This window comes from Rhinichthys klamathensis, unplaced genomic scaffold (assembly GCF_029890125.1).
Source record: "Rhinichthys klamathensis goyatoka isolate OS25496 unplaced genomic scaffold, OSU_Roscu_1.1 h1tg000341l_1, whole genome shotgun sequence".
NCBI lineage: Eukaryota > Metazoa > Chordata > Actinopteri > Cypriniformes > Leuciscidae > Rhinichthys > Rhinichthys klamathensis.
Genome location: NW_026606855.1, coordinates 1,658,663 through 1,674,137, shown reverse-complemented (window position 1 = coordinate 1,674,137; position 15,475 = coordinate 1,658,663). Strand labels below are relative to the sequence as shown.

Genomic DNA, 15,475 nt, shown 5'->3' with positions numbered 1-15,475 from the left:
TTTTTTAAACCAAATAAAAACACATTTTGCTTTTTTAATCCGGAGCTCCAAAACATTCATTTTTGTTTTTCGTGTTTGACATATGCTGTCAAAACATGTAATAATAACTATAATAGAGGATCAAAGAAGTTATTTGCGGGATCAGGATGGGTTTAGCACGTTGGACCTTTTCGCGAGAGAAAAAAAGGTCCATCCAGCTCTACTCGCAGTCATCCGCCCCCCACATGACGTAGGCTTCTCCCACAATCCCTCGCGCGGTCACATCATGGCGGACGAGCTGGCGCAAGAGCTGCAGTCCGTAGCTGCAAAAATGCAGATATTACCGAACGGGGACTCTCACCTTCCCAAAGTAGACGCGGATCCCGTGGACGAGACCGGGAAGAAGAAGAAAAAGAAGAAGAAGAAGGGAAAAGCGTTAGCCGTAGGTAATAAAGACGGAGGAAAGTGTCGCGTGGCCCTGCCATTTACTGCCCTTTCTGATTAACCCATTAGAGCTCGCTATTCTTATATCTAATTCAGAGGACATTCTTTTACTAGAGACTAAACGTGTTTTAACAGACCTTCATGTTTATTTCATGCTCTGGAGTGTTTCGTTAAAGGCTGGTTGGAGGGTTAAACTAGCTGGCGAACTCATGGCAGTTGTGTAATGTTGTTATGAGAGGGCGCACGTGTGTTATATGTCTATGTGCTTTATGTCTGTCAAATGTATGCTGCATTACAATATCTTCATCGAATTCCCTTGACTATTCTGCAGAAGTGTAAAGAGTCCCTGAAAACCATACTTAATAAAAATACAGATGCCTTACAGTAAAAATGACCCATTACAAGTTACCAATACCATTTGAGTTAAAGTCTTGAGCATTTGATTTTGACAGTACTTTAGTATTTTGTACTCATAATGAATGTAGGAGATGCATTAGTCCTCAACATCCAAGAGACATGCCAGTGAAAAACAAGAATTAGGAGTAGAGCAATCACATTTTTGTTTATAAAATCAAAATTAAACTGAACATCTCAATATTGCAACTGACTGAACTAACAGTTGCAGAAATAAACTGCTGAAGATAGTCATGCAAAATGTAACAAGAAACTGCATAACTCATTACAAATGTATTGGAGTAAAGAGTACATATAATTAATCAAATATGTAGTCAAATAGAGAGTTGAATTTGCTAATATCAGTACTCTACAAAGCTACAAAGTAACCAAAACGATACTTATTACATTTACTCAAATACTTTACTCCACTGCTATTCTGCATAGGGAACCATGAGGGTGAAGGAGAGTCGGACATCACCAAAGTGGCCAAACAAATGGAGCGACAAACTTTAGAAGACCAAGAGAAAGAGGACGAGCCAGAAGAAGGTTTGTCTAAAGTTAATTAAAGATACCATTGCAAAACCATGTGCATATGCGACAAGCTTAGGTTTGAGCACGAATCTTTTTTTTTTTTTTTTTTTTTTTTTTTTTTTTGGCAGATGGTGAGGAGGGAGATTCAACTGGAAAGAAGAAGAAAAAGAAGAAGAAAAAGAAAGGCCGTGAGTGATTATTCAAATACTTCATACTGTATAAAATGCCCTTGTCACTCACAATATGGTTGGATGTTTATATAGTTAATATTCCTTGTTCTCTTTCAGCCAAAGTTCAAACAGATCCTCCATCTGTTCCCATCTGTGAGCTTTATACCAGTGGAGTTTACGCCAAAGGCCAGGAATGTGAATATCCACCTGTGCAAGATGGGTACAGACAACCGCCGCTTATTGACACACTCTATAGCCTGTAGTCAACCAGTCTAAAGAAACTTTATAGTGGATGTGTGTTATCTTTGCAGACGGTCTGCGGCGTGGAGGACGACCAGCGAGGAGAAGAAGTTTTTGGATCAGGCGAATGAGGACATGTGGAATGACTTCAGACAGGCTGCCGAGGCCCACCGGCAGGTCAGGAAGTACGTCATGAGCTGGATCAAGCCGGGCATGACCATGATCGAGATCTGGTGAGCAAAACCATCATGAGCTTTACTTTATAGGCTGCTTTTGCACTGATGATGTGGAAACTCGTTAAATGTGATACAAGACCTGTCGGGCTGTATTAGTAAATGCAAAAATGTCTTATATATATATATATACAAATAAGCAATTAGACCCCCCCCCCCCCCCCCCCCCATATAGTTTTTTAGTTTTGTGTGATTTAAAAAAAATCTGGTTTTCTGTGCCTGTTTTTAGGGCTGCACAATTTGGCCAAAATTGTGTGATTATTAATATGGCTGTAAAATATTGTTATTTAATAGTACTTTATTAATATTGTACATCATTTAAAATGTTATTATTATTGCTAAATTAAAAGTATAAAACTTACTAAAAATGTATAGTATTACTATTGTTGTTTTGCTGGTGTCTTAATTTCTTTTCCTCCAAACTTTAAACCATCAATTTTATTTTGACAAAACTGAAAGCTTCTTTTATTAAGGACTTCTTATTTAATATTTTTTATTCCTTCATATATATATATGTATGTTATATGTATATATGTGTGTGTGTGTGTGTATGTAGAGCATTGGCTGCTTGAAATTGTAGCAATGTTGTTCTGCATTGTCCCTGTTAAATAAACAAATAAATAAATGACAAGTTTGGGAAGATGTTGCGTTCCTAAAATGCATGTTAAAGCGACCCAAATTTGTTGTAAAAGAACACAGTACCGCACTTCACTCTGAAACACGCAACGTATATATACTATATTAAATCGCATTGAGGTTTTATTGTCGAGAAATATTACAGCCTTAATTGCTGTAGTTCCATATTGACACTCATTGGCTCTCATTCATGAAACACGAGCAGAACGAATTTTTGTGTAAATCGTGTGTAAAGTGGTTCTGGTGTAAATTTTCGGATTCATTGAAATGGTCGTATTTTCCAAATGTTAGTTGGTACACAAGAAATCCACACCTGCTCCCAGCCACGCGTAAATAGTGCGCTTAACACCCGAACGTTTTGCTCATTAATAACTAAGGCTGCATTTTAATTCACCTTAATCGGGTACATATTTGCACAGCATTTTGAAAAAATATTATATATAGTAATTACATACGGTTTTTCTTTTTACTTCTGGGACTGTTTGATTAACAGATGAAACTCCATTAACTGCATCTGTAATGGACCTGATATTTTTAGGACCTGATACGCCACTATGTAGCCGACGCTTGAAAATAAAACGTGGTGTTTTGAATGAACTTCTGATAATAAAACTTCGATTTCTGCATCTGAGAAATTTTTCTTTTTCATTCGCTTTTGAGAAGACATGTTGAAATCCTTCGTTTGGTGTCATACTATGATGCCCATATATAGTTGTCAGTCGGATTTAATGGGCGGGATTTATGGTAATTGAGAATGAGCGTGCACGCGCGTCCCATTTACGACTGATTGGAATTCATTAACACACACACACATTTCACTATCACATCTGACGTTTACGAAGTATTTGTGAATCAGGAGAAGAGTTTTCGGGAAGGTCTCTTTACGCGCAAATCACTCTCATATTTACTCGTATATTTACGAATGTTTCATGAATGAGACCCATGAGCACTAATCCACTAATCACATCTTGTTTTTTCCCTGACAGTGAGAAACTGGAGGATTGTTCTAGGAAGCTGATCAAGGAAAATGGTCTGAATGCTGGTTTGGCTTTCCCGACCGGCTGCTCGCTGAACCACTGCGCGGCTCACTACACTCCTAACGCCGGAGACCCCACCGTTCTCCAGTACGACGACGTCTGCAAGATTGACTTCGGCACGCACATTAATGGTGCGTCTTTAATCAGTCCTTATCTGGCTTGATTCCTTCCTGGTGCTTTTCTTGCTGATCTTTAGAGATGTTTGATTATTGTGGCATTCCAGGTCGAATCATTGACTGTGCCTTTACCGTCACCTTCAACCCAAAGTACGACAAACTGCTGGAAGCTGTGAAAGATGCCACAAATACTGGAATTAAGGTAGAGTCTCACCTTTTTGCATTGTGATGTTATTTTCCTGACAAGACACATTTTTCTCTTTGTCAATGTTGTTACTCTTTGCCATATTACAGTTAAATACAGTAAAAAGTACAAAAATACAGTAAAAACAGTAACATTGTGAAATATTACATTTTAAAATGTTATTCTTCTGATGGCAAAGCTGCATTTACAGCATCATTACTCCTAAATCTTACTGACCACAAACTTTTGAACAGTAGTGCAAGTTAAATGTATAAAAAGACTAGCAGCATTTTTTTATTGGCATTTCAGTGATTGCTGTAAAGGTTATTATTTTATTTCAGTGCGCAGGTATTGATGTTCGCTTGTGTGACATTGGAGAATCAATTCAAGAGGTTATGGAGTCTTACGAAGTGGATCTGGATGGAAAAACATATCAAGGTAAAAATAGTACTATTAACATCAAAGACTTATAAATAACACAAGATATGATGTTGCAGATGACACTTTTTTTTCTTTCCAGTGAAACCAATCAGAAATCTCAATGGCCACTCTATTGGACAGTACCGAATACATGCAGGCAAGACGGTGCCGATAGTGAAAGGAGGCGAAGCCACCAGGATGGAGGTGTGTCCTGATTTACTACTGAAGTTTTTGTTTTACAGATTTGAACATGGCTTTAACCCTTTTTATTTGGGTTGTTGCCTGTATATTTAGTTTACCATAACAAGTAAAATGAAGGCTGTGTTTTTGTCTCTCAGGAGACAGATTTTATCTTAGGAAAAGGGACAGACAGTCTTGATAGTCTCATTCTGAGGGTTTAAGGCTGAGTTTGGGTGTGCCACAATTATCAACACAACACAGCCTCTATCAGTCACGCAACAGGGCTTAAATAAGAGGTGTAGTCAAGTACACTAGCACTCAAAAGTTTGGGGTCGGTAAGATTTATTTAATGTTTTTGAAACGGGTCTCTAATGCTCACCAAGGCTGCATTTATTTGATCAAAAACACAGTAAAACAGCTATATTGTGAAATATTATTACATTTTAAAATAACTATTTTATATTTGAATATATGTTAAAATCTAATTTATTCCAGTGATCAAAGCTGAATTTTCACCATCATTACTCCAGTCTTCATTGTCACATGATCCTTCAGAAATCATTCTAATATGCTGATTTGCTGCTTAAAAAGCATTTCTAATTATTATCAATGTTAAAAACAGCTGTGCTGCTTTATATTTTTGTGAAACCATAATACAATATTTTCAGGATTCTTTGATGAACAGAAAAATCAAAAGGACAGCATTTATTTTAAATATAAATCTTTATAACATTGTAAATGTCGTTACTGATCAGTTTAATGTGTTTTTGTTGAAGTAAAATGATTAATTACTAAACAAAAATAATTTTTACTGACCACAAACTTTCACTTTGTCAAGTTGACATTTTTACTCTGAAAGTGTAAATCTGCTCCTCAATTTTGAAAGCGATCATGTAGTGTTAATCTCATTGTTAAGGGTTTAGTTCTGTCATTTTGACAGTGTTGTCTTGCTGAATTTCCTCTTTTACAGGAAGGAGAGGTTTATGCCATCGAGACCTTTGGCAGCACTGGGAAAGGCATGGTGCATGATGACATGGAGTGTTCCCATTACATGAAAAACTTTGAAGTTGGTCATGTGCCAATAAGGTGAGAAACATGCTAATCTTGACACCATGTCCTAACTAAGTTTCCAGTGACAAGCAATTTGTCGATCTCAGCCAATCAGAAGATCTTTGACATTTAAAGGGATAGTTCACCCAGAAATTAAAATTCTGTAATTTACACAGTTCCAGACCTGTATGAGTTTATTTCTTCTGTGAAACACAAAAGATATTTTGAAGAATGTCAGCAATCAAACAGTTGATGAGCCCCATTGACTTCCATAGATTTTTTTTTCCTCCATACTATGGAAGTTAAAGGGATACTTCAGGATTTAGCATTAAGCTTTGTATTAGTATTACCGTGCTTTCCACCCTCATATCCCCCTGAGACGAGAGATTTATGTATTTCTTGTCTGAAAAAAATCCTCCGATGACGCAAAAATCGTCATTTTGCGTCATCGGAGGATTTTTTGGCCAGAGGCTAAAGACTACAGTCAGTAGTAGGGGCTGTCCCGCATGTTCTCGACCCGCCCATAGAGGGTGGGATCTCACTCACAGAATGTACACATAGTGTCAGACATCTTTTTTGGAAGCTAAGCTAGCAGGCTCTTGTTCTGTGGAGAAAGCTGAGTAACTTGGGGTTACTATTCATCCTCTTTTTCCCGGACATGTCCGGCCGTCGAGATGGTACAAAAATGTCCGGGATTCAGCTTTTGCTTTTTGCAGTCGCCATTCATTGTTTACATGCACACCTTTTGTTTTAATCTAACTGAATTCATTCCGATTAGTGAATCTGAATGTAGTGTTTACATGAACGCTAAACAAGTGATTGGTTGCGTTTTTATGCTGCGTTCACACCGGACGTGAATAGCGCGTCAAATTCGCGCCTGCCGCGTCTAGTTATACGCTTGACCACTTTGTGTTAATTCGCGTGTCAATGGCGAAATTGACGCGCGTAAATTTCGCTTCAAACTTTTGTTTTTACGCGCGTCAATTTTCGCCATTGACACGCGAATTAACACAAAGTGGTCAAGCGTATAACTTGACGCGGCAGGCGCAAATTTGACGCGCTATTCACGTCAGAGGCGAAATCCGGAGGCGAAAGTTTCGAAACCTGTTGGCGGCCATCTTTTTAGATGTTTATCGAGCATTAGCATTAATCGAGAGAGTCACCGCTCGTATTTGCTCTGGAGAGCAGAAACAGCTACGTAGGGCACATTGTCGCTGTACCCGGGTCCACCAGACCCTCCGGAGGGTTTCAGGAGTTTCACCATTTGCTCCAGGAGCTAGGTTTGGTGGACCTAACGGTGAGGACGCTGACGAGGACAGCGTAGGCCGTATAAGGCCTCGGCCTTGAGTAGTCTATGCCTGTACAGTGGTCTATGCCTCTACAGCCCGGCGCGAGGTTCACCCTCGCCCGCACCCACCTAATTTGTTATTTATTTTTGTTTTGATAATAAATGGAGCCTCCAAAGTGAAACCTGTCTTGTGATTTTTAAAAAAGTTTTTATACACTAAATTGTGTTTGTTGTCGTTACATTAGAATAATAATGTTTCATATTATAATCTAGAATATGGAATAAATAGCATTCAATACAAAATGAGTATCTCTCATATATTGAAATCGAGTTTTTATGTGAAAGATTTGCTTTGCACACCAAGCATTTTAGTCATATTACAAAATAATTTATTGAGGCCAAACAAAATAACATTATAAACTGTCACTTCACCAAGTGACAGCAGCAAGCAGGCTCCTGATTGGTTAACGTGGCGCGAATTGACGCAGAAGTTCAGATTTTTAAACTCGGGCGGCAGACGCGAATTCGCGTCAAACGCGAGAATGCACAAAAAGCACTACATAAAACATTTGTGCGTAACGCGCCAGACGCTCAATTCGCGCCATTCGTCTACCGCGCCGCGCTCTACGCCTCATTCGCGCCGCAGGAATTTTTACGCGCGTAACGTGTCTTTGCATTGACTTAACATTGAAATCATTCGTGCCTGACGCGCTATTCGGAAAATTCCCGCTCCTCCGTGAGATACGAGACCAGTGCGTCTCACAGGTGTCGTGCATCAGTAATCACGCCCTCGGCCTTGTCCTGCTCGCCACAGTAAACATGATGAATGGCGACTGTATAATGTAAAAGCCGAATCCCGGACATTTTGGCCGATCTCGAAATCACAGGGAGACTCATCACGGAGACTCACTAGTAGCCTAGACTTGTTGTTTAACTACTGCGCTCTGTTACCGGTAGGCGTGGCCTCCTAGGGCAGCGAAGCAAGTGCATTCTGGAAGTTGTTGTCTTTCATCCACATAACTCAAAAATACATTTTCTGGCTTTGCTCAGTCTAGAAAGCTCCAAATTCAAAAATAATTTCTACATAAATGACCCATTTTAAAAACACATTCATCTTTCCAGAGGTGAAGTATCCCTTTAATGGGGCTCATCGACTGTTTGATTGCTGACATTCTTGAAAAGAACTTTTGAGTTCAGTAGAAGAAAGAAATTCATACAGGTTCAGAACAACTTGAGGGCAAGATGACCCAATTTTTGTGTGAATAATCCCTTTAATGTACTGGGAGCTCGCATATGATGCTTAAAGTTCCCTAAATAGGCAACTGAATTATGTTCATGTTCATTTTTCCCAGACTCCCCAGAGCCAAGCACTTGTTGAATGTGGTCAACGATAACTTCGGCACTCTCGCCTTCTGCCGCCGTTGGTTGGATCGCCTCGGTGAGAGCAAATATTTAATGGCGCTGAAGAACCTCTGCGACCTGGGCATCATCGACCCCTACCCGCCTCTGTGCGACACCAAAGGCTGCTACACGGCCCAGTTTGAACACACCATCCTGCTGAGACCCACGTGCAAGGAGGTGGTCAGCCGAGGAGACGATTACTAGGCCTCCACGTCACCAGTTTTTATAAATCTGTCCTCTGCTTTATCACATGAGTATTTGATGGGTAAAGGCCTGAGTAAGTTAATAAGCTGTGCCTTCTCGTTTTTAACATGCTAGTATCTGTTTGTATAAGAGATGGTTGGAGGTAAAGATGTCCCCTTGTGTAACTCACTGGCACAGATGTGCCCACCCGTAAAGTGCTCTAGAACCATTTTATAAATGCAGACAACAATATGGTAAGCTTCTTTTGACCAATGAGCAACCCAGGAAAATGTGAAGTCAAAACCGCATTTTTAATATCATCTGGATTAGGCTGTTGCGCATTTAATAATGCACTTTTTTTTTTTTTTTACACAAATCTTGGCCTAAGAGAGATGTTCTAGTTTTGATTAATTTTCTTTATCAAGTGCTGTTTGTTTCTCCTTTTCAGTTTGATTCAATTGCTCATTTAGGCTGAAAAAGAGGACAAGATATTATTAAAGGTGGGGATTTGGCTTTATTACTTAGTGCAAGAACAGACTTTAATGTAACTTAGATCCTAAGATACTAAAATACTCATTGAAACATGCTTTCCCCTAGGAGCGGGCACTCGTAACAAAAGTGGCGGTGATGATGTGTAAACATCTTTATTTTGGCTATGCTTGATTTCAGGTAAAGCCTGTTTAAAATCACCTTTCTCGGAATAAAGCACATGTGGTGTTTTATTTTGAAGTACAAATAAAATTTATAAGAAATTGTGATCTGCAAGTTGTTTCATGTTTTTTTTTTTTTTTAAGGCTTCATGTGTAACCAAGTCTAATGTTCAATTTATGAAATGTAGAATTTAACCATAAATTAATATCTATCTTGAAAATGTGTATTTTGCCACCACTTCTAGACAAAATTATATAAAATATGATTGGGTCAGACAAAAAGTTGGATCCCAAAATCATTTACAAGTTCAAAGAAAGTAATCTTCTAAAATTAATTACATTTCATTCAGAAAAACAAACAGGAAGTAACGTTAACCATCAACTGCCCGAACGCTTTCCGTTAGGCTGGTAGGTTATGTCTATGGGTTATCTTAGTACATTGACGAAACGTAAGTTGTTATACACATTTTTATCACATCACTAGAACATATTTTAGTGTTTTGTTTAAACGGTCTTAAAAATAGTTGGCGTTTCGTTTGTCTACGTAGTTTGTGTGGCGAACCTCACCAGACGAGCCTCGGAAATTACACAGAAATGTATTTTATAAAAACTCGACCCTTTGTCCTTTTATTGTGTACACACAAGTAGTAATTAATGTTAGCTGGAAAATGTTACACAGAAAATGGCACTATTTCTCATAACAGTCCTAATTTTTTTGTTAGTATTTTAGTCCAACTCCAAACTCGAGTAGCAACTACGGAGGCATTTCGCGGTGAGGGGGAAATGTTTCTTAAAGGGATAGTTCACCCAAATTGAATATTCTGTCATTAATTAGGCCTACTCACCCTCATGTCGTTCCAACCAAACCCGTAAGACTTTCGTTCATCTTCGAAACACAAATGAAGATATTTTTTTTTATTAAATAAGAGATTTCTGTCCCTCCATTGACAGCTACACTACCACTTTGACGCTTCAAAAAGTTCATAAAGGGATCATAAAACTAATCCATATGATTCGAGCGGTTTAGAAGAGACACGATCGCTCGCTTTAGGCCTATGATGAACAGGTTGAATTTAGGCTTTTATTCACATATAATTAACATTGATCAGCATTCAAGTTGGTCATTAAGATTGGCCGTATTTACGAACAGAGCTTTTTTTGGTTTGAAAGTGCCTTCTGTGTGAGCTGTGCTTCATACACAATGAACGACAGTGGACCTTTTTTGCCCGTAATGTGATGCGACCGCACCTTTAGTGATTGGTAGATCATTACCAGCATTAACTACACCAAATTTCTCCAAGTATTATAGATCTCTTTGAACCAAACAAACCAAGCTCTCATTCAGTTTTACACGCAACATGTTCTCAATGTTTCGAAATGGATCCTCAGAAACTCTCCATCACGCTAATAATCTGGGGGTGCACCCGTTTCCTATTGCATTTGAACAGCCAGTCTTTCTTCCGCCTGTAGCGTTTGGACAGCAGAACGTAGAGGACGGGATTCACGCAGGGGTGCAGATACTGGAGAACCGTGCAGGTGAAATGAAACATCTCCCATGAGCGCCCATGCCGGTAAAGTCCCAAATACACACACAGCTCTAGAACATACCCTGGCAGCCAGCACAAGGAGAACGTCCCAGCCGCCAAAAACACCATGAGAGACGCCCGCCGTGTTTTGCGGGTGCTGGCGAGGGACATAACGGGCCTCTTGTGCAAGAAAAAAGCCATACGCCCCGAGTTGACTGCGATAACCAGCATTGGTATGAGATAGTACAGCACAAATTGGCTGAGAACAACCTGGTAATGATGTTCCTGGGTAGTCGGCAGACAAACAGTGCCGTTACTCAAACCCGGGCCTAAGCTTTCCTTAGTGGCGAAAATACGCAACGGGAGACTTATAAAGAAACTCAGGCCCCAGACTAGAATAAACATGAGTACCACCAGGTCCATGGTTGGGGGGCGGTAGGGGTTGGTGATGATCATGGCACGAACCATTGATACGGTGCACAGGGAGTATGTGCTGGCGGCCAGAGAGAACGCCAGCAGAAACTGATAGACCTTGCAGGACGTGTTGCCCAGAGGCCAGGAGAAACTGATCGCGGAGTGGATGGTGAAGGGGATGAGGAGAAGCGTGAGGACGTCGGCCAGAGCCATGCTGAGGAGAAGAACGTCCAGGCGGTTTTTATGGAGGTTCTTGTGTTTGGCGAAGAGGGAGAAGGCCAGGAGGTTGGCACAGAAACCAATGCCCACTATGATGCCACAAGTGCAAGCAAAGATCACTCCGTAGGTGTTTGTGGCTGCCTATTAGAGGCAATGGGGGAAATAGTATAAAAATAGTATGTTTTAAAGTTGCATTTAATTTTTTTTTTTTTTTTTGCAATTAAATCGCTGTATTGAATTATAATTAAAAAAAAAACATTATTATCATACCTAAAAATATAATTTTGTATGAATACAGTATAATGTAAAATATTCTGAAATACATTTTATATACAGTAGTCAACACTTGAAGTGGTTTAAAAAAGTTAATCAAAGTTGTCCTAAGACAAGAACGGGTATTGTTAAAAATTCATGTATAATGAAAGGTTTTAATCCACTTTAAATGTTGACTAGGGTGTGTGTGTGTATATATATATATATATATATATCAAAACATTATTATCTCTCAGTGTAAAAACATAAAAATTAGGTTGACTACATACAATTTTCACTTTGCTTCTGAAAATATGTTCAATATTATGAAATAACTAAGTAAAATGAATTTATTAGTTAATAAAAAACAAATTAATCTCGCATATTGCCAGAGGAAATGATTTACTCACCATCTGAGACGTTCAGTTAGATATCCGTGTATTTGCAAAGATAATACATCTGTGCATTCAGATAAGATTCAACAAATCATTTTTATTTAGAGATGAGTCTAAATGTGTAAAGATAATCCCGCTTTAAGAATAGACAAAATATGGGCTAAGCTTCCCCAATACCTCCAAATAGTGCCATTTACAGAGACAAAAAAAAAAGGATATGAAAAATATCCATTTATCAATAAAGTCTATTGGATTTGATTCAAAAAGCGACTTCTTGCACAAGATTTTATGTAGCGAATACACCAAATTACATATTTCGAATGAATGCCAGTCGTTCCCTGCTGGTTTTCCATCTCTCACTCTCTGATTGGAGGCTTATTGATTTGTGATTGATCTCTGGGCTTCTGGCGTGTGGTTAATGAGTCTTTAAGGCTTGGCATGTGTTCCTAAAGCACTCACAGGAAGTTGACAGAAGCTTGTATTTACCTCTCCATCCATTAGCATGTGCAGTGAAAGGTGTGTAAGTGTTGTTAGAGCCATTTTTGTGTCTTTATTTGCTCGGTATTTGCACACGAGCACACATTGATTGATTATTCCACCATCCTCAGTCACTAGTGACGGATACTTAACCCATATTGATGAAGGAATAAAGTGACTCCTTGTGTGCACAGACAGAAAATAACAGTAAAAACTGCACATATAGTGGTGCAAATTATGAAAATGAATGTTGGTGTCCTCTCTTTTTCAGTTTTATTGTGTATTGCTTATCAATTTATTTATTGAAAATAGCAGAACATTAACTAAAGTAAAAGAAAAGCTGTGTTTATAAAATGTAAAAGATAGAAAAATACTTGGCATAACTATCTAAAGTGCATTTGAAAATCTCATCAAAATCAGCAGCATTGAGATACATTCAGGAAATAAATATTCCAATCAAATAAATTAAATATTACACGAAAAGTCTGACTGAATGAATACGTTTAAAACAGGCTATACTCTAAATGTAACATATGCAAATGAGTTTGTATATTAAGCATATTCTACGCATCAATTAAGGCTTTAGAATAAAGAATTGTTTGGAGAGTTTATAATAAAGGCAAAGGCCTTTATTGTGAATAAAAAAACAACAAGTGGGTTCTCAAAAGAGTCTTGGTATCCCATGCCATGGTGAAAGTCACTTAAGTCTCTCCTTGTAGGTGTCGCAACTCGACCGCAGCAGATCATGTGACCACATTGTATCACTGTTCATTTGCATAAAGTCTGCTCAGTTGCTTCAAGCCCGCTGTCCCTTCAGTCTTGTCATGTCCAGGCTCTTTTAATGGTCTCTTTGCATATGTAAGGCACACCCCCTGTCTTTCCTCCTATCAGGGTCTCTCAATCTGCCCGAACCCATCTTCCTCTTCCTCTTCGTCACAGCTTTCAATGGCTGTTGCTCATATCTCAGGGTCTTGCTGGTCTCTTGCGGTAGGTTGTCTCTCATCCCTATAGTCTCTTGAAAGCTCAAGGGGAAGTTTTTGTTGTTGCCGATGTGTTTGGGACAGTGGACGGTGGCCCACAGCGGGGTCTGGACGCTTCCTTCGCTCTGATATGGGGATATGGCCGTGTGGACATGCTCAAGAAGCTCTTGTATTAACTTGCGCCTCTTCCAGTCATGCAGGGATCGGCCCCTGTCGTGCATCATCTGTGCGTGACCTACTGAACGTCGCCTGCATGGGACAAACAGAGGAAATATATTTCAAACTGACTTTAACCTCAAGTCACATGCTGAGATTTAGGCATTTGACTAGTAGACATGAAAAAAAAAAAAAAAATTGGACCTTCACTGCATGCAAAACTGTGCATTTATTTTGCATTGGCTTCTTAGAGCTCCTGTTTCTTCTGTTACCAGCAGATGGCAATCTCAACTACTCTGAACAAGCCTCATGTTTTGAGATCTTGTAGAAATCACTCATGTTCAAAAAAGTAAGACGAGATCATGACTTACTGTCTGTTGATGAGAGTGTTAGTGGGTCTGGATTGGACCGGTATCAGGACAGTTAACAGGAACACGGCAAACCCCCAATGCCTCAACATACTGGACAACTGAACACAGGAGACAGTCACAAACTTATCAAACATTAAAATATTAAAATATTTTATAATTTAAATCAATTGCATACACACACACACACACACACACACACACACACACATATATATATATATATATATATATATATATATATATATATATATATATATATGTGTGTGTGTGTGTATGCAATTGATTTAAATTAGAAAATATTTTATTATGCATATTAGTCTACAAATAATAAATATTATTTGTAGACTAATATGCCTAATAAAATATTAAAATATTTTCTAATTTTATATATTATAAGCCTAATAGTATATATATATACTATTAGGTTTATTAGGCAAAAGATAAAATACAAATGATAATATAAAATATATATTTTTATTAAAAATGTTTAAAAATTACTACATATTTTTATTAAAATATTTGCCTTATATCATTTGTAAATCTGAATGATTTTAGTTTTAATATAAAAGTATAATATTCTTTTCACCTTCTGCATGCATTTTAACATTATGTATTTGTATATATACATTAACTTGAATTATTGCTGGTACTTAGAACGATGTCCAGTACACAAGTGGAAATAGTAATAGAATTATATAATTATTCATCAATGAACATGAGGTGTAGTAGCCTACATTATATTGCTGTTGTAAGGCTTCAACATTGATAATATACTCACATGTAATGCCACTGCTCAGTAGATGTTTCTGCCACCCGGCTGGACGTGTTACAGATGTTGAAGCCCAACATGTGACTGTACATTCAATAAACCAGGAGCATCATCTGCTGCCTAAATGAAGCATGTTAATATGTCCAAACTCCACCAGTCCAGAAGACACACTCTTCCTATGTCTCCTTCCAGAGTGTTTGAAGGAATGAACGCATAGAGAGAGAGAGGACCAGAGCGATGGGCGTTAGATTTATTGCACCGGTGAGTCTTGTAAGTCCCCTTTGCTGTTCACTGCAAACTGGAATAGACAGCAGGCGTTACAGCAGAGAAAATTAGTGCGCACTGCACACTTGTCTGTGTGTGTGTGTGTGTGTGTGTGTCTGCTGCACATGACTGCCAAAGTGTATACCAGACTGACAAACCACACACACATACACACACTTCTAGAAACGCACAGGCAGACACCTTCATTGGAAAGAGGCTGGTATGCTGGTCTCTCTCTCTCTCTCTCTCTCTCTCTCTCATGAAGGGCTCAGGTTTGGCCAGGAGGGGCAGCATTTGACGAATAATCTCCCAATGATCTCTAGTCAGCGCAAAAGTTTCTCCAACAGAAAACACTTTCCTTAAACGCCTCGTATGTCACCTTGTAACACATTACTTCGACCCGCCTTAACAAAGATACACGCTCTAAGTGATTGACCAATCAAAGCAGACTGGGTTTTTCAGAAGGCGGGGTTTAGAGAAACTACTATTCAGACAGAGGGTGAAAACAGGTGCT

General features: G+C 38.8%; 3 protein-coding genes across 3 annotated transcripts; 1 reads left to right on the top strand and 2 right to left on the bottom strand.

Annotated features, from left to right (window-relative positions):
- Positions 1–234: 234 nt before the first annotated feature.
- metap2b (methionyl aminopeptidase 2b) lies at positions 235–9,253 on the top strand. The gene is made up of 11 exons (XM_056272574.1): positions 235–425; positions 1,264–1,365; positions 1,479–1,538; positions 1,638–1,740; positions 1,832–1,993; positions 3,616–3,797; positions 3,890–3,984; positions 4,308–4,404; positions 4,487–4,590; positions 5,537–5,652; positions 8,257–9,253. The coding sequence occupies exons 1-11, from the start codon at positions 266–268 to the stop codon at positions 8,507–8,509; spliced, it is 1,434 nt and encodes a 477-aa protein (XP_056128549.1). The 5' UTR covers positions 235–265; the 3' UTR covers positions 8,510–9,253.
- A 1,270-nt stretch (positions 9,254–10,523) lies between these two features.
- On the bottom strand, positions 10,524–12,484 carry LOC130106475 (galanin receptor 2a). The gene is made up of 2 exons (XM_056272606.1): positions 12,431–12,484; positions 10,524–11,438 (listed from the first exon to the last, which is right to left on the bottom strand). The coding sequence occupies exons 1-2, from the start codon at positions 12,482–12,484 to the stop codon at positions 10,524–10,526; spliced, it is 969 nt and encodes a 322-aa protein (XP_056128581.1).
- A 756-nt stretch (positions 12,485–13,240) lies between these two features.
- On the bottom strand, positions 13,241–14,023 carry pthlhb (parathyroid hormone-like hormone b). Its single transcript, XM_056272660.1, has 2 exons — positions 13,929–14,023; positions 13,241–13,650 (listed from the first exon to the last, which is right to left on the bottom strand). The coding sequence occupies exons 1-2, from the start codon at positions 14,015–14,017 to the stop codon at positions 13,260–13,262; spliced, it is 480 nt and encodes a 159-aa protein (XP_056128635.1). The 5' UTR covers positions 14,018–14,023; the 3' UTR covers positions 13,241–13,259.
- Between the last annotated feature and the right edge of the window lie 1,452 nt (positions 14,024–15,475).

Excerpts from the sequence above, each read along its gene's own strand:
- LOC130106475 (XM_056272606.1), bottom strand. The coding sequence starts at position 12,484 with ATGGCTCTAACAACACTTACACACCTTTCACTGCACATGCTAATGGAT. Across the intron at positions 11,439-12,430 it reads ACATGCTAATGGATGGAGAG|GCAGCCACAAACACCTACGG; the intron begins GTAAATACAAGC and ends TGCCTCTAATAG.
- metap2b (XM_056272574.1), top strand. The coding sequence starts at position 266 with ATGGCGGACGAGCTGGCGCAAGAGCTGCAGTCCGTAGCTGCAAAAATG. Across the intron at positions 426-1,263 it reads GGGAAAAGCGTTAGCCGTAG|GGAACCATGAGGGTGAAGGA; the intron begins GTAATAAAGACG and ends TATTCTGCATAG. Across the intron at positions 3,985-4,307 it reads CCACAAATACTGGAATTAAG|TGCGCAGGTATTGATGTTCG; the intron begins GTAGAGTCTCAC and ends ATTTTATTTCAG.
- pthlhb (XM_056272660.1), bottom strand. The coding sequence starts at position 14,017 with ATGTTGAGGCATTGGGGGTTTGCCGTGTTCCTGTTAACTGTCCTGATA. Across the intron at positions 13,651-13,928 it reads AACACTCTCATCAACAGACA|GCGACGTTCAGTAGGTCACG; the intron begins GTAAGTCATGAT and ends TGTCCCATGCAG.